The sequence below is a fragment of the Hakea prostrata genome, chromosome 1 (genome assembly GCF_041222555.1).
Source record: "Hakea prostrata isolate BN-2017 chromosome 1, UWA_Hpros_2, whole genome shotgun sequence".
NCBI lineage: Eukaryota > Viridiplantae > Streptophyta > Magnoliopsida > Proteales > Proteaceae > Hakea > Hakea prostrata.
The window spans coordinates 2837148-2862256 of NC_142600.1; the positions used below are offsets into that span (position 1 = coordinate 2837148).

At 39.1% G+C, this 25109-nt stretch overlaps 4 protein-coding genes and 1 non-coding gene across 6 annotated transcripts in view; 2 read left to right on the forward strand and 3 right to left on the reverse strand.

The window, feature by feature from the left end:
• Positions 1-677: 677 nt before the first annotated feature.
• LOC149026656 (endoglucanase 9-like) lies at positions 678-2911 on the reverse strand. The gene is made up of 6 exons (XM_089145489.1): positions 2692-2911; positions 2041-2544; positions 1805-1954; positions 1597-1708; positions 1335-1498; positions 678-1261 (listed from the first exon to the last, which is right to left on the reverse strand). The coding sequence occupies exons 1-6, from the start codon at positions 2896-2898 to the stop codon at positions 932-934; spliced, it is 1467 nt and encodes a 488-aa protein (XP_089001615.1). The 5' UTR covers positions 2899-2911; the 3' UTR covers positions 678-931.
• A 5836-nt stretch (positions 2912-8747) lies between these two features.
• Positions 8748-10927, forward strand: LOC149026657 (mannan endo-1,4-beta-mannosidase 1-like). The gene is made up of 5 exons (XM_089153467.1): positions 8748-9080; positions 9168-9362; positions 9641-9763; positions 9865-10070; positions 10492-10927. Exons 1-5 carry the CDS (start codon positions 8748-8750, stop codon positions 10925-10927), a joined length of 1293 nt encoding a protein of 430 aa, XP_089009593.1.
• A 7595-nt stretch (positions 10928-18522) lies between these two features.
• LOC149026658 (mavicyanin-like) lies at positions 18523-19617 on the forward strand. Its single transcript, XM_089145498.1, has 2 exons — positions 18523-18762; positions 18945-19617. The coding sequence occupies exons 1-2, from the start codon at positions 18594-18596 to the stop codon at positions 19352-19354; spliced, it is 579 nt and encodes a 192-aa protein (XP_089001624.1). The 5' UTR covers positions 18523-18593; the 3' UTR covers positions 19355-19617.
• A 1143-nt stretch (positions 19618-20760) lies between these two features.
• On the reverse strand, positions 20761-20834 carry TRNAI-AAU (transfer RNA isoleucine (anticodon AAU)). The gene has a single exon. It is a non-coding gene; the product is annotated as a tRNA-Ile (tRNA).
• Positions 20835-21051: 217 nt separating this feature from the next.
• The window catches only part of LOC149026660 (uncharacterized), a 29270-nt gene continuing 25212 nt past the window's right edge, over positions 21052-25109 (reverse strand). The window contains exons 11-12 of one of the 2 annotated variants that reach the window (XM_089155022.1): positions 23318-23732; positions 21052-22374 (exon numbers count right to left, since the gene is read on the reverse strand). In XM_089155022.1, coding sequence (XP_089011148.1) covers positions 23483-23732 — 250 coding nt within the window. In that variant the 3' untranslated portion in view covers positions 21052-22374; positions 23318-23482. The remainder of the gene's footprint in view (positions 22375-23317; positions 23733-25109) is intronic. The other variant, XM_089155014.1, reaches the window with a different exon arrangement.

Consider the following 25109-nt stretch of genomic DNA (forward strand, 5'->3'; position numbering starts at 1 on the left):
TTATAGGGGGGAATATTACTAAAATATGTGCCGCCGGATGGGTGCGAATCTATGTACATGTTCTAGATGCTCTCTATGTACATGTTTGAAGTATATTAATCTTTTCTCTCGCAATATTAGGTGTTATATATGGTGCCAAAGTGCTTTGCTAAGTTTTATGTATCTAATGGGGTCTAATTTGTTTATGGGTACTAAATTGGGCTAGCTTGGTATTGGATGGATTAAAAGGGTTTGACTCGGTTCGTTCTATAAGTTTTGAAATTTTTGATACATTGATCAAATGCCTAACACTAAGCAAAGGTAGAACTAAAATTCAATACTGGGGGAGGGAACAAGTGCTAATATTTCACACTGGAAGAAGAGGGTCAAAAAACCAAAAAATACCCAATAATAGAAAAAGCCCAAAATGGACATATTTTAAGAACTACTTGAAAAATGGACCCCCTGCCGAAGAGGTGGTCTGCCTCTGACTAAATCCTACGAAAATGTCACTTACTTGATAGGAAGATCAATTTTGGCTATTTTCAAGTTTGTGAGCCGAATGCACACTGCTGGGTACGTCCAGAAAATATTGAGACCGGTTTGTAAGTGACTCCCATAAATCCTGGTTCTGTTTATTTTCTTGTATTTTTTTTTTTGTAGTTTTATTTTTCTGGGTAAAATTTTAATGTATAGAAGCATCAAAATTGAAGAGATATCTTGTTACCATGTTCTTAAGTTCAACAACTAAGATAGATATATGATAATTCAAATACACCACTTCCACCTTTTTTTTGGAGAGTGCACGAAAGACTCAATTCTACATCTTAATTCAGAAACCAAACCTCTCTCATATGAGGGTGGCACAATTTAGGTCTAATGGAAACAAAGATCAAAGGTAAAAGAAAAAGCAATTCTAAAATGTCAATGCCAATGGTGACCAAGGCAATTGTCAAGTGGAACTCCCTGCCAGGTATGCCAAAGGTCCAACTAGGGCAGCAGTAATGTACGTGGCAGGTTCCGAATGGCTGTAATCGCTACGGTCATCGGAGTAGAAATCATTCTGATTCGGTCCTCCCACGACGGCACCGGCTAAGATATTAGGGTTAGCGTTGGATGAATAGTAGTATGGCTGAAAACCACCATCGCAGCCAATGCTTTGTGGGTGAACTGCCAATGATGGCAAAGAAGACCCTCTGTGGTGAATTTTCCTTGGGTAGTCTGCTCCAAACCCAACCATGTAAGACATCTTCATGGGATTGTCTCCAAGAATGTAGTCCACCTGAAATCTCCACAAGTTAGTCTTAGAAACATGTATCAATCAAGCTATAAAAACAAAATTTTGAATCACTTGCCTGTCTCTTTGCTAGGGTTTTCAATGTGCCTGATGTGACCAACATGTTGCCACAGTTGAAAGTGTGCCTAGTAGCTGCCATGTATTTTCCATATGTAGCAAGCAAGAAGGATATGGATGTCACATATTGGAGATTACTCTCACTTAGCTTGAACATCAAACCCCCTGCATTTCAAATAGATTAAATTGACTAGGTGCAGAAAACTCAGCAAGTATATGAAGGCACAATTTTAACAAGGGATGATTCCTATAAATTAAATTACCTGATGTGTATTGTGTAGTTGTAGAAGGAGAATTAGGTAGAATTTTGCACATGAAATCTTCAGCTTGTTGCCTATATGGATCATAGGTTGTTACCTTGCTCAACAGAGACATCTATACAATCATAACAAAGTAGATATTAAGAAAATTATACGACCGAAGGACCTGAACAGTAATGTTAACTTCGAATGTTGGATTTATTAGTATTACCCTTCCAAGAAGAACATAAGCACCAGCATATTTGTTATCCCAGCTAAATATATCAGGTGAGTCACCACCTCCAAAAGATTTCAATAAACTCAGGTAAGTAACATCGTTTGTGGCTCTTAGAAGCCATGTAGCACCCCAGACCAACTCGTCCTGATAAAAACAAAACAAATTTTCAGATGTTGTGTGTCAGTCACAAATCAAATTAAACTCTAACCAAAACTGAACAGATTCGGCACCTTGTAGCCAGAGTAAGAGCAATAGAAGGGACACACAGCCGAGCCAAGCGAGTCACTATATGAACCTCGATACTGTACTGCAAATTGGAAAACCTTCTTGGCTGTTCTCAATAGCAGTTTTGAGTATGAGGGATCCACTTTCCGGAACACCATCGAAGCAGCTGCGAGCGCTGCTGCGGTTTCTCCAGCCACATCTGAGCCAGGGTTGCTAGCAGAGACAGAGTAAACAGAGCGAACCGTGTCCATATCCTCAGGGCGTTCCCAGCACTTGTGATCCACATTTGGGTCACCAACACCTACATAGAGTTTTCCAGGAGTGGCTGTGGCACACTTGAGAAGGTAATCTGTGCCCCATTTAATTGCAGCTCTAGCATTTGGCAGCAGCGAACCCATGCGTTTGCCATACTCCAGAGTTCCCCATGACAACATTGTGGTTGTGTAAGCCATGGGGAAGTTGAACTTCACATTGTCTCCAGCATCATAGTAGCCTCCCGTTAGATCAACCTGTATATATACACAACCAGAAAAAACCGCGCAGAACCCAATAAGAGACAGCCATAATCAACCAAACCCAGAAGCAGAAATAGAATCTTACATGGGCTAAGAGACAGCCATAATCAACCAAACCCAGAAGCAGAAATAGAATCTTACATGGGCTAATGAACCATCAGAAAGACCAGAACTAGATCTCCAAGTGATCTCTTGGTTTCTGGGGAGCCTTCCAGACCTCTGACCCTCAAAAAACTGTATGGCTTTGCCCAATGCATCCCTGTAATTTGGGTTTCCATTGACACAAACCAAGAAGAGGCAGGAGAGGAAGGAGAGGAAGTAGAGGGAAGCTCCCCTTTCCATAGCCATTTTGGTACTTTAAACTGGTTACTCTTCTGTGCATTCATGACTCGAGCATGGATGCTATTTATAGGGATTGAAGAAAAGCTCTCAAGTCTCTATTCTTCCAGTCACTCCAACGCAAAATACGGCTTTTCTACTGAAGTGGGTTCCATTTCCTTTTCAAAGATTCACAGAGTAATCCTATTTTTTCGCAAAACAAGCATTCAACCAAAAAGTGAAGATGATATACCAAATCAAAGGATGAGATCACACGTACAGTAGAGAGAGGAAACGAGGAACCGAATTAACTAAAACCCCGCAAATATAACGGCTACTTTTGGATTATGCCCATCTAATGTGGCACGAAAGGGAGGCGAAAATGGCGCCATTTGGCCCCCCCCTTCATCACGCTAAGTAACCGGCGCCAAAATTTTAAATTGACTTGATGGATTCTTTTCTTTCTTTGTATTTTTTAAATTAATTGAGTTAATTACTACTCTCTCCTTCTTCCTATGCTTTAGGACTAAGCTTGTTATATTTTTTTATTTCATGTAAGGATAAGAAGGAAGATAGGTGGGCCAAAGATGGGCCATGGGCTTTGCATGGTTATGCCCTAATTGGTGGAGATGATATTCACTTTAGGAGTTAATCTCTGCTAATAGAAATTAACAGAAGAACATGTCAAGCATTATCAGTAGGAATGGATCCCACTAAAGGACCTAAGTCAAATTATATTAATTAATTTAGTGACTTTAATCACCTGATACACAAGAACCATAAATCACTCTTTTGGTGTCTATAACCAAGGAAATTTCCCTGGTGTGGACCCTTAAGTTGCCCTTTTCATGTTTCTGTCTTTTGGACCTTAAAATTCCATGCATGCTCAGTAAGTTTGGCACCATTTGACTATAGGATTGGCAGATAGTGGCCCTTTATTTGGCTCACTTTGTCTTGTGCTTGTGCTTTCTTGGGTTTTGGTTTTGTATGACTTTTGTAGTAGGATTGGTATCTTCAATCTTCGATGTTACCTTTCCAGTCTTCCATCACGTGCATATTTAGAAGGGTGGGCATTTTTGAACACTGACAAAATAGACTACCCTCCTAAATGAGTATTAGACTGGACTCCGCATTGTGTAAAGTATATACAAGCAATGCTACCCTATAACGTGCACTTATTTCTAAAAACTCAATCATTCTAGGGTTTCTTACCAAGAGTAGCTGGAATCAGGGCTACGATCAATCATGGTGAAGTCTAAAATCGATCTAATTTCTGTCCTCATACCAGCATGGTTGTGTCATAGATCAATTTGGCTACGTGGGACTTGGTTTGACTCACCCTAACTCCATCTAATTCGGCCAGACTCTATGTGTAAATTTTATAGCCCTAAGTGAGTTATCTTCTACCATGGTTATATGAAAAAAAATGTAAAGAAGTAGATAATACTTTCCTTCTTAGTAATAAAGAAAATTTTTTTTCCCATATATTCTAGTGGAAGAGAGATTTAATGAGTATTTTATAACTTAAAAGTTGGAAGTAGCAAATAATATAATGATTTGGGTAAAATGATTTTGTGTGGAGATTATTAAACATAATTATGCTGCCATTGTCAATCCTGACAAATCAAGGGTATGTAGGGTCAGCTCCTCTGCTCCTGCCTTGCTAATACAAAATTATCTAGAGACGTGAATTTGGGCTTTTGTGATTGTTGTTGATCCGGGAGAAAGGTAATGGAGTGATTATAAGTATTCAACAAAAAGTTCAGGAGAAGGAAGGAAAATTTTGAAATGAAAAGGAAATCTAGAAGTTGATTTGCTAATACATACATATATAGTAAATTTAATCAGGGAATCTCTTTCTGATTCGGTTTAATTAGATATAGATAGAGATGTCTATATGAAAGGGCTCAATTGCATTTGAAGTCTTTGAAGACTTAGAAGTTTGAAAAGAACGAAAACACTACACCTTTTCATGCATCGTATCTGGTGTATTGTTCTTATGAATTTTAATTTAATTTAATTAATGCCTCTCTGCAATAATTGCTATCCTTATTTGCTACTCCGTCGTCCTCAAAGGAAATATACCTTTGTTGAAAGTTTACATTTCTCCAGTCAAAGTTGCAGTTTTAAAACACAGAAATCCCAATTTCTGGGATTATTTTTGTGGCTCTGTCTCCCCTGTGGATGAGTGGACATATTTGAATTGGTTGGCCGTATTGACCGGTTTGTATCGATATCGGCCATGGTATCGGTGCCGATTACTGATATTGATACTCCAAAGTCCAAACCAATGATCCAGAGTAAACTTTGGGCCGGCAAAGGTTGAGTACACTTGCCCAGCCCAAGCCCAAATCGTCAAACGTGTAAAATTGTGAGGCTGGGAGCCTATTGTCACGGCCTTAACTTACGTATTCCACAGATGTTAAGTTAGTCTTTAATGCTTTCAAGCAAGGGTGTAACTAGGGCTGCAACAGGGCCGGGGTGGGCTGAACTTTTGCAATCCCAAACCCAGTCCTATATATTCTAATCTAAGCCCATTTCTGTACTAACCCTAATTCAGGGGCAAGGATTATTATTCCTAACCCTAAGCCCTACAAGGTCAAGCCAAGCCCATTCCCATTCAGATTGGTCCTGTCTATCCTTGACCCTAGCTCTGATTGGCCATATACTTGGCTCTATCCTTGATCCTATCTATCTCTAACCCTGATTGGCCATATCCTTATTCCTAATTCATTGAGATCAAGTATTAGGGACAAAATTAGGGCCAAGATTAGGGTTATAATCAAGGTCAGGACAAAAAATCAAGGACGAGTTAGGATAAGCCAAACAGGCGAAAAAGTTATCCCAGGCCCGCCCTTAGCCCTAGTAAGGGCTAGAATATTTGGGCCTTAAATTGGCACTCAGGGCCAAAATCTTGAGCGCAAACCCTATGCGGTCTCATGGCAGGTCAGGGCCAAACTTGCACCCTTAAAGGTGTTAATAAAACTTTGGTCCAAACTCACACAAAGCCTAATCGGAGCCCAAATTCAAGCTCAACTCGAGTTTTCCGACAAGAAGGGCAGATTTGGGTTACAAAATAACTGGCCTTGGCAAGGCTGGGCAGGGTTCGAATTTAGCCCTCGGGCCAACTCGGTCCAGACCTACCGGACCCTATGTTAATTTTAGCCAAATTAGAATTATATATAAATTGAGTTTGGACGGTTATTTAAACAAAAATATTCAATTAGCTGTCTTAGTAGATAAGTTCAATTTGCAAACGCTATTACTTTACAACTAATAAGAGATCAAGGGTTCAAATCTCCTTCTCTTTAGTACTATTAATTTTATTTTGGGATAATTACTATTGCCCCCTTGTACTTTTTAAAATTACAATTCCAACCTTTAACTTTGTCTACAATTACTAATGTTCCCCTACCGTTAAGCTCCCTTAGTTTACTGATGATGTGGCATCTATATATTTTTTCAAAATCCCAAAAATAACCATGTAGTTATCTTTTTACTTATTTGTTCTTTTTTCAAGTTATAATACTACTCTTAATAGGAAAAATAAACTTTAATTTCACTTTTTTTTTTTTAAAATAAACCACCAAATAAAAGAAAGATGTGATTTTTTTTCCTCTAAAAATAAATCACCAAATAAAGGAAAGATGTAATTAAATAAAACTTAAAAAAAGATAACATGTTAAGAAATATAAAATTTAATTCAAAGCTGCAAATTGAAGATCACCTAATGTTGATCATTATGTATGTTACCAAATTTTCTATCAATTAGATCTTATATGCTAATTTGTTTGTAAAACTTCCATCATGGTGATTATGAAAAATTTAAGTGGAATGTGAAAGTTTCAACAATCATAAGTATGTGGTCCCACCAAATCCAAAACTAATTCTAAAATAAAAGATATTAAGGATATAATTTACATGCAATATAGTTTCTATAAATGTGGGTAATGCCATATTTTTGACTTCTTAATTTTAAGGGCAAAATAGACATTTTATATTTGATGTTAACAGCAACTTAACACAGTTAGAAGTGCGGGGGGCAATGGTAATTTCACAAAGAAGGGGGTTTGATTAGTAATAAAACCAAAGTATAAGGGGCAATAGTAATTATCCCTTTTATTTTTAACATTAAAAATCAAGGGGAGTCGGGGTTAGAAGAAACCTGCCAAGCTAGGGTTTTAATGATTTCAACAGATGATTAACGTCAAGTTTTCATTGACCCATCAAGGGATTAACACACAAAACACTCTTAGTCTTATTCAACATATAACCTTGAGTAGCAGGCTCTTTGAGTTGTCCCTCCATTATAATGTAACAAAGTTAGTGAAGGTGGCTGAAGTGGTGTAATAAGTCATAGGAGTAACTGTTTTGTGAGAGAAAAAGAATCGGAGAGTGACTCACAGATCTTCATTTTCCAAAAATAAGCTCCAAGTGTTACGATCTAGCTAGCTATGAGAATATCTACCACATTCTTAGAGTAGCTTTTATATGTAATTTAGATATAGATATCATACTTGAAAGAAAAGGAAAAAAGGTAAACGTGTACGTTTGTGGAAGAGGGCGAATACCTAAATGTATTTAGGAATAAATAAAATTTTAAATTTAGAAAATGCACTAGGAGAGGGATGCCCAAGTCCACAATGCTAGAGGTTGAATTGGGAAGGGGCAGTAGTGGTGGAAGCTAATTAAGGAAATTGAAGAGTAGAAAATGTAAAGGCTATCATGTCTCTTACACTATCATGTCTCTTACACGTTGCAAATGTCATCTTCATCAAACGGTCCTTAAAAATACAAGAATTAAAATTGAAAATGATTGAACAAATAGAATTGGTTGTAACTTTGTAAGGTTACTAACCGATAAAAGGTTAAATTGAAAGGAAGGAACAAGTAAAACATTAAGATGATAAATACTAGAAAATAAACAAATAGTCCTAATGCCAGTAACAGCGGTAGAGGAAACATTTGGTAAATGAATATAACGTGGGTGGGGGTATTTGGAGGAAGAAAAAAAAAAAAAGGATGGTCGTCGATCATATGATCTGAGGCACCTATGTGTATAATCCACATAAAAAAATGTTAAGAAGCAAGGAGAGCTGAATAACAAATCTACATAGAATTCGAAGATTACAAGAATATATTATAATGAATAATCTACCTAAAATACAAGATATATACAGATACACCTATATTACAATAATTGACTTCCTAATATTGTAGATATGCAAAATAATAATGATATATAAACTTTCTATATTGAAGATATGCAGAATAATATCGGATAACATAACAAGCTATTTGACTCCTATCTTCAAGGAAATTTTCCAATAAGTGCCCAAAGAGCTATAGAATTGAGCCACATATAATTAATAATGTCCCATCTCAAGATCCCTCAACAGCTGCAGTCACTAATGAACAATCTCACCTCTCATGACTACACCCGGTCATATGTTACTAGAGAGATCCCTGGCAAACCAGTCAAATAGAAGAAGAAGAAGAAAAAAAAAATCCGGTCATGGATTTAACTTAATAAGAGGTTTTAATCCGTAACCTTGCTGCATGTTGCATTAAATGAATAGCGTAAATGCATCTCTTGCCTTCAATTCCCTCAGGAATAGAAAGAAAAAAGCAATTATGATCTATGAATAGATACTGATGGTGAGATTTGGAAAGGATTGAATTCCAACTTACCTTCCTTACGAGACTCCACTCCTTCGGTCCTAATTTCCTCGACTACTTAAGGCAAAATTGGCTCTTTTTTCTTCACCATCTCGAACTTCCAAAGCTTTCTTCTGCAGACTCCATGCATGCATGACCCCAACCCCCCACCCCACCCCACCAAAAAAACAGAAAAAGAAGTCTCCTAATCTTCAGATCCAATGGCTTGCTTCTTCACTATTATTACCTGCATTTGTGGATATTTGATCCTTATAGCCTCGGTTTGTGAAGCTAGAAGTCCTTCTCCTACAAATTTTGTTGGAACCAGAAATACCCAGTTTGTTCTCAATGGGTCTCCTCTCTTCTTTAATGGATTTAATTCCTACTGGATGATGAGTGTTGCATCTGACCCCAGTGAGAGATACAAGGTCTCCAATGTCTTCCGTGATGCCAGAATCTCTGGCCTCACTGTCTGCCGGACATTGGCTTTCAGTGACGGCGGTGATCATGCATTACAGATATCTCCAGGCGTCTATGATGAGAAAGTTTTCGAGGTCTGTATTTATGTTTCAAATTTTGATTTGTGCTTATTGTGGAAATACATCATAAACCAAGTTTGGCTTGTGTTAAACAATTTTTAGGCACTTGATTTTGTGATCTCGGAGGCAAGTAAGCATGGGATTCGTTTAGTTTTAAGTTTGGTGAACAACTATAATGACTATGGAGGTAAAGCACAATATGTGAAATGGGCAAGAAGTGCCGGACAGCAGATCAGTGACGATGATGGTTTTTATTCAAATCCAGTTGTGAAGGAGTACTATAAAAACCACGTTAAGGTAAAATCAAACTATATTTAAGTGATTCAAGGTCTCCCTTATAAATTATATTTTGGTTGTCTAATGTTGTGGTGATTTACGCTAATTTTCACAGTGCATGTAAAATTTTTTGAGGCTTGATTCCGGGCCTAAACGCACCTGGATCATCGATAGTTTGATATTGGTCATCATTAAATAGACATAGGTCATGTTCAGAATTTCGAGTTTTTCAAAATGACTATTATGCATGGACACCAAACTGTTTGGAGCTCTTCTAATATAACTCTATAATGTTTCAGAGAATCCTAACAAGGTTGAACACCATTACTCGAATTGTTTATAAAGATGATCCAACAATCATGGCATGGGAGCTCATGAATGAACCGCGTTGCAAGGCTGATTTTTCTGGAAAAACATTAAGTGTAAGCCTGCTCGACGATTAATCTAAAAATTAAACAATAATTCCTGATTTGGAGTGAGATCAGGCTTCAATTATTATAATTTTGATTTGTAAATTCGACAGGTTTGGATCCAAGAAATGGCAAGATATGTGAAGTCTCTGGACGATAAACACTTGCTTGAGATAGGGTTGGAAGGTTTTTATGGAGATTCAGATCCAAAGAGGAAGCAATATAACCCTAATGGATTCCAAGCTGGAACAGATTTCATTAGCAATAATCTCATAAAAGAGATCGATTTTGCCACAATACATGCGTATCCAGATACTTGGTAATCCTCCTTTCCCTTTCCTTATGTAGTAAGTAATAATCTATGTGCATTAACATCTTTAATAATCCTCATTGTGAAATTTCGTTTGAACTGAATTATTCTCCATGTTTTGAATTGTGGAGAAGAATTTCATTTATACTATAAATTGAGCACAACTTATGTTTACATGCGAACTCTCTCTTAACTTAGGATTTTGATGTGCTTCTACAACCTACAATTAAAAAGGTTGTTAATATAAGAAATAAGGTTTGTTGTGGATTTGATTTTAAAAATCAAATTCAAAATCAACACAATAGAGATATAGTTTGTTATGGATTTGAATTTGAAAATCACATTCAAATTCACTGGATAACAATTAATTATCTCTAACTCATAAAGATGCAAAATCTCCATGCATTAACATTTTTAATCTGTAAATTAGGTTATCGGGGCAAAACGAGGATTCACAGATGAAATTCCTACAGATGTGGATGGAAAGTCACTGGAGAGACTCGAGAATGACACTGAAGAAGCCGTTGCTATTTGCTGAATTTGGAAAATCAAAGAAAGACCCTGGATTCAGTATAGGCGTTAGAGATTCATTCCTGAACACTGTTTACAGTAACATTTACAATTTTGCGATCAAGGGAGGAACGATTGGTGGTGGTTTCGTTTGGCAAATTTTAGCTGAGAAGATGGAGTCATATGATGATGGCTATGAAATTGTTTTATCTCAGAATCCTTCAACAGCTAGAGTCATTAGTGAACAATCTCAACGCATGGCTACACTTAATCACAGGTCAACAAGACCCGAAGACACAGATGGTTTGATGGCTAACCAAATAGACCTCATAGACATAAACCAACCAGTACCTTAATTAGATGTTTCAAGCTGGAATTGTTATTCCCTGAGTAATAATCATGCTGCTCTATTAAATTTCTACAATCATATTTTGAATCTTGCCATTAACGCTTAGCCTCTCTTCATTTTACTTTCTTAGGCAAAGGCCTCTCTTTCTCTCTCTTCTTTTTGTTTCAGGTAATTTTTGAAATATGAATTGAAATTCATGAAAATTTATGCTTCAAAAAATAGTTTTCATACAACAAGTGATCAATTCTTGTTGTGTCTTTTTCTTGAAGCAAATTAAGTAAGACAGCTTATAGAGGGTATACATGCATTTTGACATTCTAAACATAAAACTCTACTAAAATCCTACTAATACTATTTGTACTTCAAGAAGTATGTTTTATCAAACACCTATAAAAGTATTTTTGCCTTTAGAAATACTCAAAAAAATTTCTCGTATATTTTAAAACAGAAACACTTGATGGGTTATCAAACATCTGCTTAACCTTTAATTTGTGGATTTTATATTCTATGTAATCACGTGTGTTTTGCTTGCACATGATTGAATCCTATTGTTAAGGCCTCTCTCTCTTTTTTCTTTTCTCGGTAAACACTTCTCTCTTTTCTTTTTGTTTCAGGTATTTTTGAAACATAAATTAAAATTTATGAAAATTTCTACTTCAAGAAATAGTTTTCAGACACTAATCAATTGTTGCTTATTTCTTTCAAAGCAAAAATTGGGCGTATAAAAGATTTAGGTGAAATAGTTTGAGATGAGTATTTATGGATTTTGACATTTTAAGATAAGATCTTTGCTAAAATCCTTATAAGACTATTTTCACTTGTGGAAGCAAATTTTATCAAATGCTTGTAAAATTATTTTTGCTTTTAGAAATTCTTAAAACTTTTTGTTTCAAAAGATGGTGGACGAATCCTCACCCTGCAATATCTGGATTTTAACTCCATTAGAAGACATCCTGTTTCATCTTATGTACAAGCCGGAGTGGTTATCGGACATGACTAGAAATCATGTGGGCTCTGCTGGCCGTTCAAGTTTTTCCCGCTTTTTTTTCTTATTTTCCGGGTGAAGCTTCTCTCTCTATCTCTCTTCAGTCTACACATATATTCACGGTGCTTGCATTTCACTTAAAATTATGATTAAGATGATGAGCAGAGAGACTTTTTCAGGCTTATGGTAGGATGACAACGCTGACCAAGTGAAGGGTTTGGTGTTATGTCGTCCCTGTTTCCTACCTTTTATGAGAATATGGGAATATTTATGCCTTTGTGGTCGTTGGATCTTGTATCCTTATAGAATTGTCTTCCTTCCTTCTTACGTAAGTATCCATGAATTCATTATTTTCAACGTTTCAATTCTATTAACTTGTGGCCTTGTAGGGGAAAAAAAAAAAAAAAAAAAAAAAAGCAGACGAATGGACTACATGTATTTGCATGCATCTCTCTACGTCAAATTTCAAATGTTATCAGCAAAGTCTCCACCGAACTAGCAGTGCTAATTGCAATTGATATCAAGCATGATGAGATAATTTCACCAGCTACGCTACCATCACCTACCTCTACACCTAACGTTAGATATCACAAAACCTTCCTTTACTGCTGTGATACTCCTTGAAACCCAAACTTATTCTTCTAATCTTTCTTTTCTTCGCTATAACTTTGTGAAAGTCTTCATTATACGTATAAGAAGAGGGTGAGATTTTGCTTATATCGTCCCATTCACTTTCATGATTTGGAAGAAGGGAATTAGTGGAAAAGAAAGGAAAAAAAGGGGGGGGGGAAAAAAACACCTCCCCCACACACAAAGGAAAAAGAGCCAACCCCAAAAAAAAACCCCCCCCCCCCCCACACCACACAAAAAAAGGAGAAAAACCCCCCCCCCCCCCCAACCCCCCAAAAAAAAAAGGGGGGGAGGGGGGGGGCACCCCCACCCCCCCCCCCCCCCCCCCCCTCTTCTTTTTTTATATTAGTCCCACATCGACCGATGTGGGAATATGTGGAGAGGAAGAGGCTATAAAAGAATGCCTCTTCCTTCTTCTTTAATCATCCCAAATATCTCTCTCTTGGATATTTCTTTATTTATAGTGGAGTTTTCTCTCTTGCCCATATATTATTGTGTCTTTCTTTTCTCTTAGTTGTTATTATTGTGTTCTTCTTTTCTCTTATTTCTGATTGTTCTATTCGGTGGGTTCTTCATAACCCGACGGTGGTATCGAGCGAGGTTTTTCGAAGTATGCTCGTGGTTGCGGCATAGTCGAGCTTCCACATCGAAAAGGAAAATTCCTTGGGGGGTTTGTTTGTTTGGTTTAGGGTGTGAGTATCTACTTATAGTATGCTCTGTGATTGCCACTTAGGTGGATCCTTCACATCGAAAAATAAGTAAGATATTGTTTTCATCCTACGGGAGTCTTTGGGTCGCAATTTCACGTGGTTTCTTTTTGGGTATCCTAGAAAGGTGTATTGGGTGATTAAGTGCATGTCTAGGAAAATTTTGTCTAAGGAGTCTGGTTTTTAAGCGGACCGCTTGTGTCCCTCGGTCTTTCCTGGAAATTTTCTGGTGCATTTTGGTTCAACCATATACCAGGTGGAGATAACCCGAGAAGACAAGTTTCACGTGAAATAGTGGGAGTTATTCGCAGCCAACAACGACTCGTGATAGAAGCAATGGCGGCAAAAATTGACATCGGCAAGTTTGACGGCACGAAATTCTCATTATGGAAATTGAAGATGAAGGCATTATTGATAAAAGATAAGCGCTCGGAAGCCATCGGTGTTCGGCCGGCGGAGTTCACGGACAACGAAAAGTGGAACAGAATAGATGCGATCGCTCTTTCGATTTGCATCTAGCATTATCGGATGATATTTTAGCGGGCGTAGAAGAGAAGAAAGCGCAAAGGAGGTTTGGGATCACCTCATCAAATTGTATGAAGCCAAATCACTTCACAACAAAATCTTCTTGAAGAGAAAGTTGTATACCTTACGGATGTCAGAATCTACATCAGTTACAGAGCATTTACATACTCTGATTTCGTTATGTTCTCAACTTTCAACGTTGGGACATAATGTTTCACCACGAGAACGTGCTGAAATTCTACTCCAAAGTCTTCCAGATTCATATGACCCAATCATTATCAATTTAACCAGTAATATCCTCTTTGATTATTTGGTATTTGATGATGTCGCTGCTACAATTCTTGAAGAAGAAAGTAGACGAAAAGGCAGGGAAGATAGACAGGCAAGCTCACAACAAGCAGAAGCTTTGTCTATGACTCGAGGAAGGTCAACGGAACGTGATTCCAGTGGGAGTCACAATCAAGGGAGGTCAAAATCCAGGGGTAAGAAGAATTTCAAGTGCTACAATTGTGGCAAAAGGGGACACTTCAAAAATGAGTGTCGATTCAAAAAAGGGTGTAGATAAGGCGAGAGACATCTCAAGGGTGCATTCTGTGAAGGAGATATTCTTTACGGCGAATCGCAGCAATGGCGCCCAAGGATAGATTGGAACATAGTGATGCTTGGATCTTGGATTCGGGAGCAACATGGCACATGACCTCTCGCAGAGATTGGTTTCAAACTTATGAACCTATCTCTACAGGGCTGTGTACATGGGAAATGATCATGCCTTGGAGATTGTTGGAGTTGGCACCATCAAGTTGAAGATGTACGATGGTATGGTACGCACTATTCAAAATGTGCGGCATGTGAAGGGCTTAAAGAAGAATCTATTGTCTTTGGGACAATTAGATGAAATTGGGTGCAAGACACGCATCCAAAATGGAATGATGAGGATCGTCAAAGGAGCGCTAGTCGTAATGAAAGCTGAAAGGGGCGCTGCAAATTTGTACGAAGTAATGGGAGAAACATGTCCGGAGGCGAAGCATCGGTTGCATCAACCGATGCTGCAGAAGAGATGACAAAAGTGTGGCATCGAAAATTGGCCCACATGTCGGAGCAAGGGTTGAAGGTTCTCGCAGAAGCAGAAATTACTCCGGGTCTCACAAAGGTTTCATTACCCTTTTGTGAGCACCGTGTTACAAGCAAGCGACATAGATTGAAGTTCAATGCATCGATTCCGGGAGTAAAAGTATTCTCGGAATTAGTTCACTCGATGTATGGCAAGCACCGGTTACATCTGCGGGAGGAGCAAGGTACTATGTATCTTTCATTGATGATTATTCCAGAAGATGTTGGGTGTTTCCTATCAAGAAGAAGTCGGATGTGTTTTCAGGTTTCAAAACATTCAAAGCGCAAGTTGAACGAGAAAGCGAGAAGAAAATCAAGTGCCTCGGGACGGACAATGGCGGTGAATATACGGGGGATGACTTCTTTGAGTTTTGTAATCAAGAAGGCATCAAGAGACAACTCACGGTGGCTTACACTCCTCAACGAGAATGGAGTAGCGGAGCGGATGAATAGAACTCTACTCGAAAGAACAAGAGCCATGTTAAGAACGCAAGCATGGCTAAGTCCTGGGCGAAGCCGTAAACACGCTGCTATGTGATTAATCGATCACCAACAAGATCGATTGATCTGAAGACACCGATGAATATGTGGTGGCAAGCCGGTTGATTATTCACGCCGCACACATTTGGGAGTCTGTGTACGTGATGTATCATCCCCAAGAAATTTCGAAGTTGGATCCAAAATCCAGAAAATGCGATTCTTGGGAAATGCTGATGGAGTCAAGGGGTATCGATGTGGGATCCCACGCCCACAAGGTCGTCATCAGCGAGAGATGTCATTTTTGCGAGAAGATAAGCTGCAAAAGGAAGATGTGAGTAGCATTTCAATAGAAATTCCGGAGAGTACAACGGTCGGGAGGAAGAGAAGTCCAATCCAGAAAATTCTCGGAGAGAGAATCGAGAAAATGAGGAACAAGTACTAGTTGAGTCTACAACCGTAGAAGTTCGACGGTCACCTCGTGAAAGACATACACCAACCCGGCGATCGATTATATTATGGAGAGCAACATTGCATCGCTTCTAACGAAGATGGTGAGCCATCAACATTCGAGAGAAGCGATTGATAGCTCGAAGCGTCACTTTGGATGGCGGCTATGCGGGAAGAACTAGAAGCTCTTCATAAGAATAAGACGTGGGAGCTGTACCTTACCGCACGGAAGGAAGCCCATTGGTAACAAATGGGTTTACAAGATCAAACGAAGCAGTGATGATCAAGTAGAGCGGTATCGTGCAAGAATGGTGATCAAAGGATATGCTCGAAAGAAGGTGTTGATTTCACGAAATCTTTTCTCCAGGGTTCGACTTACTACGTCGGATAGTTCGGCACTTTGTGCTACGTTTGATCTACATCTTGAGCGGTTAGATGTAAAAACTGCATTTCTTCATGGAGATCTTGAAGAAGAAATCTATATGCTCCAACGAGAAGGTTTTGAAGAACCGGAAAAGGGGAACTTGGTTTGCGGGTTGAACAAATCTCTATACGGCTTAAAACAGGCGCCAAGATGTTGGTATAAGAGATTTGATTCCTTCATATTGAGCCTTGGATACAACGAGACTTGCTTGAGACCCTTGTGCGTATTACAAGAGGTTTGGTGATGATGATTTCATCATTTTACTGTTGTATGTCGATGATATGTTGGTGTCGAGGCCCCAACAAAGATCGGATCGTAGAATTAAAGGCTCGATTGGCTAGGGAATTTGAAATGAAGGATCTGGGACCCGCAAACAAGATTCTAGGGATGCAAATTCACCGAGACGAAATAACGAGGAAGATTTGGCTATCTCGGAAGAGTTACTTAAGGAAAGTCTTGCGCCGCTTCAATATGCAAGACTGAAGCCAATTTCTACTCCTCTTCGTTAATTTCAAGTTATCCTCAAGTATGTGTCCTAGCAATGAAGCAGAGAGGATGGAGATGTCTCGAGTACCGTATGCATCGCGTGGGAAGTCCGATGTTCGCATGATATGTACAAGACCGGACATTGCACATGCGGTGGGAGTGATTAGTCGGCATATGGCGAATCCGGGACAAGAGCATTGGATTATAGTGAAGAGGATCCTAAGATACATTAAAGGAACCTTGGATCTGCTCTATGTTATGGAGGATCTGAATTCGTCGGAGGATATGTTGATTCGATTTTGCGGGGGATCTTGATAAAAGGAAATCCCTACGGCTATGTGTTTACAATTGCGAAGGAGTGTGGTGGGTATCTAAACTACAGACGGTTGTAGCACCGTCTACAACAGAAGTGAGTATATGGCAGCTACACAAGCTTGTAAAGAAGCAATCCGGATAAGAAGATTCATGGAAGAACTTGGGCACAAACACGAGAAGATTCTCTTGTATTGTGACAGTCGAGTGCCTTGCACATTGCAAGGAATCCGACTTTTCATTCCGGGACAAAACACATAGAAGTACAATATCATTTTGTTCGTGAAGTGGTGGAAGACGGAAGGGTGGATATGCGGAAAATCCACACGAAAGAGAACCTAGCGAGATGCATTGACAAAAGCAATCAATCGACAAGTTCATTTGGTGCAGATCCTGATGGCTTGATAGAGACATAGACGCATGGTGGTGGCAAGATAGAGACTAGTGTGGAGATTGATTGGTTCTCAATCTAATCTCCAAGTGGGAGATTGTTGTAATATTAGTCCCACATCGGCGATGTGGGAATATGTGGAGAGGAAGAGGCTATAAAAGAAGCTCTTCTTCTCTAATCATCCAAATATCTTCTCTTGGATATTTCTTTATTTATAGTGGAGTTTTCTCTTGCCCAATATTATTGTGTCTTTCTTTCTCTTAGTTGTTATTATTGTGTTCTTCTTTTCTCTTATTTGCTGATTGTTCTATTCGGTGCCATAACTTGACATCTCTCTTTTTTAAAAGGAGGGGGGAGGGGGGGTGGGGGGGGGGGGGGGGGAGGGAGAATGAAGAGGGGGGGGGGGGGGCCGGCCGGGGGGGGGGGGGTGTTGGGGGGGGGGGGGGGGGGGGGGGGGGGGGGCCCGGCCCCCCCCCCCCACAAACAGACGTGGGTGGGTGTGGGTGTGGGGAAAAAAAAAAAAAAAGGAGGGGGGGGGGGGGGAGGCCACGCACCCACCTTACTTGCTGCATATATGTATGTTCCCAGAGGTCTGCGTTGGCCAAGGATTACGTAATGTGAGAACAATCATTTGGCAAATATATTTTATATATTACCATTGTTAGTTTGATCAATATGATCATGACCTTGTTTAAATAATTCAGGAAAGGAGGAATAAAAAGTATACCAAAACAGACATGACATTATGGTTTGGTACACACTTATAACATAACGGGACCTTCATGTTCTTGCTTCATTTCCAATCAATTAATCTAACGCAGGTACGTGTATGGCTATCTCCTCCCCCACCAGATAAGCAAATTAAAGGGAATAAATGGAGAGGATTTTAAGAGGCTAATGATAATAGAAAAGGGAAGAAAGAGAAATTGGTCACCCACTTCTTTATGCTTTGGTTGTGGGGAATGGAGTCCAATTCAAGTTATTCCCGTTGAAAATGAGTTTGTTTGAAACTAAACTATTTCAAGACAATAATTTAAGTGCACCAGACCTTACTCACTCCTGTCACCTTATGTCCTATATAAGGACCCTCTTCTGATCATCATAGCACGTTACCCTTCTTCTTCTTCTTCTTCTTCTTCTCCCTCTCTCTGGCATTCACACAAAAACATTGTTGGGATGGAAACTAACACAATGGCTGGCGTTTTGTTCACCATCCTTGCATTGAGTTGTGTGGTACCAAGCTTGGCTAAAGATTATACAGTTGGTGACACGGGCGGTTGGACAACAAATGTAGATTATACCAAATGGACAAGTGGGAAGACCTTTGCCGTCGGTGACACCCTCGGTTAGTTTTGAATTTTGATTACTTCCTTCTTCATTCATGTGCTGTGTTTGATATTATATTATCTTTAAAATGCATTCTGGGTCAATTTTGCATTCTGAGATTGTGCTCGCCTCCAATGTATGTGTATGCATAGTGATATGCTTGAATATTGATTCAATTTATGTTTTGGGACTTGTTTGCAGTTTTTAACTATCCAGGAGGACACACAGTGGATGAGGTGAGTGGAAGTGACTACAGTAGTTGCACAGTGGGGAATTCTATTACATCAGATAGCAGTGGAGCTACAAAAATTACTCTCAAAAAAACAGGGACCCATTACTTCATTTGTGGAATACCTGGTCACTGTTCAAGTGGGATGAAGCTATCTGTAAAAGTGACGGGAAGTAGTTCAACATCCCCAACTGCAGCACCATCAACCTCCACCAGCCCCACCACCACCACCACTCCAACCACCACCACCCCAACTACCGCCACTCCTTCTACCACCACCTCCTCTTACTCAAAAGCACCCCCAACCATTCTTTCTCCGGCCATGGCAATATTGTTCACTTGTCTAGCAGCTTTTAAGTTGATTCAACCACCCATGGCCTAATCTAGACAGCTTTGCCAGGCTGGAGGCAGTGCTCTTTCTCTTTCTCTCTATAGTTACTTACTGTTCTAGGGTTAGCTAAGAGTACTTTTAGTGTAGTAGGTCATGGAGGTTGGTGGGTTGTTTTGTGGTGTTGTGTTTCTCTTGTATAAGAGTAGCGAGTGGAGATGGGACTTTGGGGGTGTAATAAAGGGTATTGGATATATATTGCTTTCGTTTGGGAATTGAGAATTTCATAATGATGACTAGAGAATTCATTATCAAGCGCGGGTGCTGGTAAGATATTGGAAATCTCTCTCCTCTAGTCTCTCTCTTATACTTGGCATCTGCCGCTATCAGTCTTTTCGGTTTTTATTGCATTATTTATTAAATTCTTTTTTTTTTTTCGGTAAAATTATTTATTGAATTCCAATCTATTAGGTATGTGAAGAAGTGGGTTGTTGTCAAAAAGTGGCATTAGCTAGCTTTGAGATAACGCGAAGATAAGATCCAACAGGGGTTGATTGAATGAAATCCCTTTGATTCTACGTTTAAAAACGTGTCATGTGTACTTGACTACTCGAGTCCAAATCATCACGTTCTCTCAAACTTTTTATCGAGTAAGAAAAAAGGGATAAACTAAGAGGAAAAAGGTCGGAAGGGATGAGACCCTTTACCAGTTTACCTAAATACCTAATATTGCAAACAAAGTGGTCAAACTCTTGGAGAGTTACATAGAGTTGGGAGGTAGACCTTAACTAACGATGTATCTCATGTGGTTCACTCACCGAGTCACCTGAACGGGTTGTGCTTCGCTGCTGCGTAATCAATGCGCAGTATTAAGCTGTCTATAGTTTTTTATTACTTATTGAACTAAACCATTGAAAGCAAGAAGAAAAAAATAAAACATGTGGTCAAGATTCAATCTCCACCACTTTAGATTTGCACTGTATGCTGCGTAATTATTGTACAGCACTGAAGCCAAACGCCACCTAAACTCACTTTCCTTTTTTCGATAAACCTAAACTCATGGAAGGTTACTAAGGACCAATATCAAGTCCACCAATTTCTTTGTAAATATGTAACAAGTGTCCCAATATCTTATCAAATAGTAGAAATCCATTTATAAGTCACATAAAAATGAACTTGATAAATATTCCACAAAGGTGAGAACCATTGCAATAGAGAGGGGGGGGGGAACCCTTGATATCTCTCTTCCCCCCCCCCAATTCCCAACCCCAAAAACCCATAAAAAAAAAAAAAAAAAAAACAAAAAAAAAAAAATAAAAAATCTATATGCATAATAGAGGCCCATGTGGGCTGGGGTGAAGACATTAAACTTTGTGTCGACGCTTTAGGCGATACTGTTGGGCCTTCGGGTTTAGGATAAAAACCTTAAACCCTATTATGTATGGGTTAAACAAAACTTTTGGCCTATACAGGTCTCGAACCTGTGACCTTCGCGTTATTAGCACGACGCTCTAACCAACTGAGCTAATAGGCCACATGCTAAAAGTTGTATATTATTTTAAATATCCTTTCAAGAAGCTCGCAGAACTCAGCCACCCATGAATATAAAAATGACGTCTACGTAAATAAACCCAACGTGGTAAATCAAAAGGTATGAAGTTGCATCTGATCAGCTCATTGCATTCTTGAATGAAATTCCTGCTGGTTTGATACTTGTGTTCTATAAGGTGGATGACAAACCAATTAAAAATCGATCAATTACATGAATTGACACAAAAATAGTACCAAACTTGAATTCAACGACCTTAGGTCTAGCCATTCACAAAATTCTCAATTCTACCCAATTGCCACAGAACTCGATATCTGAGTCCATTAATTAGCTGGAGAAACCTGGATCCATGGATGGACGGATGGATGACATTTGTCCACCCCCACCCTCCTCCTTATCCCACGCTTTCCTTACCTAGATGCTACATATGGTAGATATGGTCTAATGGCAATGGCACTCGTTAATCAGATTTTCCACCATGTCCACCACAGCCATGGCAAAATCTACCATAATGCTTTTGATTTATAAAAGAAGTCAATTTGAGTAAAGCTGATTGGAAGATAAAAATTCATATGGCAAATTCCATAATTAGTTTTAGTTAGGATATCATTGAGTCAATAATGTTTGATACTAATGCAGCTACCGGTATGCACATATACAAACAAATCCAGACATTACATCGTATGCTTCCAAGTTCCAATATCACTTGGGCTCTCGCTCTTTAGTCACCTTCTGTCTCACCAAAAATGTTTAGTGCTTGGTCCTCTGGTCAACTGCTTTTCAATTTTCAGTTTCCAAGTGTCACCCGCCGTGTATCTCAGCACAACAGCACAACAGCAAACTTGCCTCACAGCAACCTAGCGATCACAGGTTCAAGTTGAAACATTACAAAATTCTCAGGCCCTGCAATGCCAAGAACTACATCCCCTGCCTAGCACCTACACGCTATGTATATTTAGAAAGATTGCAAAATCACCCCTCAATTATGATAACACCATTAAAGATTCATAAGAACACTTGTCAGCCACTTCATGCATTTTCAAGATATCAGGGGACTACAGTGATACAATAATGTGACAACATATAGATACAATCATATACGTCCAGTACATAGCCATTCTTATGGCAACAACAGGCTAGGGCCAAACCCAGCATCAAAAGTAGTACATCAAACAACACCAACTAATCAGAGAGAAGATATTTGAATAAATCAATCAATCAATAAAAAGAAAATAGAAAAGACACTTTGGGTTATGTAATTCAGTTTCTTGAGACATGAATGGTCCACCGGAAGTAAATACCTTAAATTGACTTGATTGTCTGTTTCTTGAAAGATGAGACCTGACTTTTAATCCAAAAGGTACAAAAAGAGTTAGCAACTCCCCATGTTGAAATTCACGCCAGGCTTCCAGGCTTTGATTAAATTGTAATTCTCTCTGCTGCTAATTTCTTTCTCATTCGTGTTTCTCCCATTTTCCCATTCTTTTCTATTGATTATTTGGAACTAGAGAACCCACAATGCTACCTGCATTAACACCATCAGAAAAGAGTATGAGACAGGAACATTCTGTTTCAGTCACCTTTACAGGAACATGAGAGAAAGCATAGAAGGAAAAGAAATAGGTACAGAGGTAGAGGAAAATACATGCTTCAAATGGGGAAACATTCCTCACCAAGTAGTGCAAATTGTAAACCAATTATACTCCATTTGGTACAGAAATTTAAATTCACTTAGGACCAGAAAATTTTCTGATTGACAGCAGAGAGAAAATAAATAGTAATAGCTCAGCCACAGACATTGGTCATCAACCAGCTCCTAACTCTGATCTAAACCGAGCTATGGGGATATGAATCTGGAATATCAAACAAGACAGGGCACTTCATGAAATGAAGTCAGGTTCAAATCCATTGATTTGATTGTCAGTGTGCAGATGGAGCCAAAAGCTCCAAAGTGGAAGTATCTCTAGGGCATATGCAACTAATGATATCAATGCCTCTATACAGGGTAATAGTGCTTTCCAGGGTAAATAAAATTTCCCTTAACAGTCAGGTCAGCTGATCTGTTGGTTATTAAACATTGGCTAGTACATAAAGTTCCACTACAGTTTATGACAACTCAGTGTCATAACATCTGTTTTTACCTCATTCATTTCACTTGAGTGCCACCTAGACCATCCAATTCGTCTATGTTCCCCTCAATATCTCTCAATTCTTACCTCCTCTATTTTCATTTGAAAGTTATATTACTGAACACCACCAACCCACAACACCATACAGGATACTGAAGTGAGGGTCACAGATAAGATTAGGCCATCAGAACAATGCAGTTCAAATTTATAATTATCTACAAAGTGAAAACAGATCCTTTTTTAGGGTGAGGTAGGAGGAGGATTCTAGATGATGAACCATGTGATACAAAACTGAAAAATAAGTTCCAAATCAAAACCTTCCAAGCGTCTGATCTTTACCTTAACCATTGAAAGCAGCTGTCCTACAATGACCAATCATCAAGGACGCGGCAGAGGATAACCAAGCAGATGAAGTATCTAGACCAGCAAGATGATGACCCGTGTTTCAGCAATGTACTCATTCTCCAAATAAATCCATATTCTGTTCTCATACAAAGGGTAGCATTATGAGACCCTACTCAACTGCGCAGATGAGGCTGCTGAAGCTTCTGCTATTAAGGAGATTGGTTGACGAGCCTGCAGGCAAGCACCTATGTCGAAAGGGAGCAATTCAGATCCGTCAAAAAGGAGATTGACCCCTGGCAGCACTACTTCTTTGCTGTCCACATCATCTGGCTCTACTTTTGCCGTACCCAAAGGTGAATCTTCAATAGGTCTTGTAGCAGCCTCATATACAGGAGTTACAGCAAATGACCTGCATTCAACAGTAGCTAGGTCAGTCTTAGCTTTTCCTCTGGTCATTGGATAAATCAGAATAGGGATCATATCAGCTGTGCCAACTAAGTTAACTTTGGATTTGCCCACAATCCATGTTGACTTGTTGATTCCCTCTTTGACCTTGGATATATAACAGATACCAGAAATGCTGTCCCCCCCCCCCCCCCAACCCCAACCCCAAAAAAAAAAGCAGCTATAGGTTCCTGCCACAACAGGCGATCTGACTCGGGATCAGCAGTGTAACCATCAGTTCGTAAGTCTATTTTCCAGTGAACCATGGTCAAATTAATGAGAATTCATAGCAAAATGCCCTTTCCTTTCCCATCCATGAACAGCTGCTTAAACCGTCCTATGCCCAAACTCTGTGTATCAGACAGTACAACATATTATCATGCTAATCATCCAAAAAAAAAAAAAATAAACATACTATCATGCCTTTATGCCCATTTTCTGGAGAGTCATAATGGTGAAGGTATCCTACATCATATATGAGAGCCTGCATAACAATTTCAAGGTACCCAAAGCTTTCCTAGATGCTTGTAAGTCAACAGGTGCAGATTCAATAAATCTCTAGGAACTGGACAGATATTGACAAATAACAGTAGTTCAATTTAATGTATATGGTGAAATCTTATTAAGACTAGCGAAGTATTCCCCAAAGGGATGGAAAAAGGGACTGATGGAGAAATATAAAATTTGCTGATTTGCCAAACTTGTACAACATGAAAACGTGCTAGATTGAAGGCACCATGTTGCTATAAAAAAAATAATAAAAAAAAAAATTGGGGGGGTGGGGTGGTTGGGGGGGAGAAGAAAGGAATATCCCTTCGGAGTTTGGGTCCGATAGGGATCCTACAAACAACCTTCGGATCTAGGGTCTGGCTGGGATCCTACAACTTAATTGATTGAAAAACTAGATCAACTAACAGTACTAGAACAGGAGTCTCTCTCCCGTGACTAGATTAAGGTGACTAACTTAGCAAATGCTTGCGCAATATTTCCATCTCAACACTATTCATGTACTCTTTGCAAAGGAGCAAGAATTTTTCCCAGTCAGACCCAAAACCAACACAAGCTGGATATTGTTTTGAGGTTTCAAGGCCAAAACCAAGACAATAAGATTTTGGTCAGTGTCAACTTTCAACCAAGATTTAGTACAATATTCTTCACCTTTTAAATATTTGAACATAAAACTTTCTTCTTTTTTTTTTTTTAATTTTCAATTAGCAAAAGAAGACTATTATAGCAAGCACGGAACATAGAAAATAGAATATTTTATAGGACCCCACCAGAAGCATTTTGGGCAGGGGACATATTCTTTTTTTTTTGGGGTAGATGGCAGGACATATTCTTT

Coding starts and splice junctions, on each gene's coding strand:
- LOC149026657 (XM_089153467.1), top strand. CDS start 8,748: ATGGCTTGCTTCTTCACTATTATTACCTGCATTTGTGGATATTTGATC. Junction 9,764..9,864: donor TTTCTGGAAAAACATTAAGT/GTAAGCCTGCTC, acceptor TAAATTCGACAG/GTTTGGATCCAAGAAATGGC. Junction 10,071..10,491: donor CATGCGTATCCAGATACTTG/GTAATCCTCCTT, acceptor TCTGTAAATTAG/GTTATCGGGGCAAAACGAGG.
- LOC149026656 (XM_089145489.1), bottom strand. CDS start 2,898: ATGGCTATGGAAAGGGGAGCTTCCCTCTACTTCCTCTCCTTCCTCTCC. Junction 1,499..1,596: donor AACTACACAATACACATCAG/GTAATTTAATTT, acceptor TTTGAAATGCAG/GGGGTTTGATGTTCAAGCTA. Junction 1,262..1,334: donor AAACCCTAGCAAAGAGACAG/GCAAGTGATTCA, acceptor TGGAGATTTCAG/GTGGACTACATTCTTGGAGA.
- LOC149026658 (XM_089145498.1), top strand. CDS start 18,594: ATGGAAACTAACACAATGGCTGGCGTTTTGTTCACCATCCTTGCATTG. Junction 18,763..18,944: donor TGCCGTCGGTGACACCCTCG/GTTAGTTTTGAA, acceptor ACTTGTTTGCAG/TTTTTAACTATCCAGGAGGA.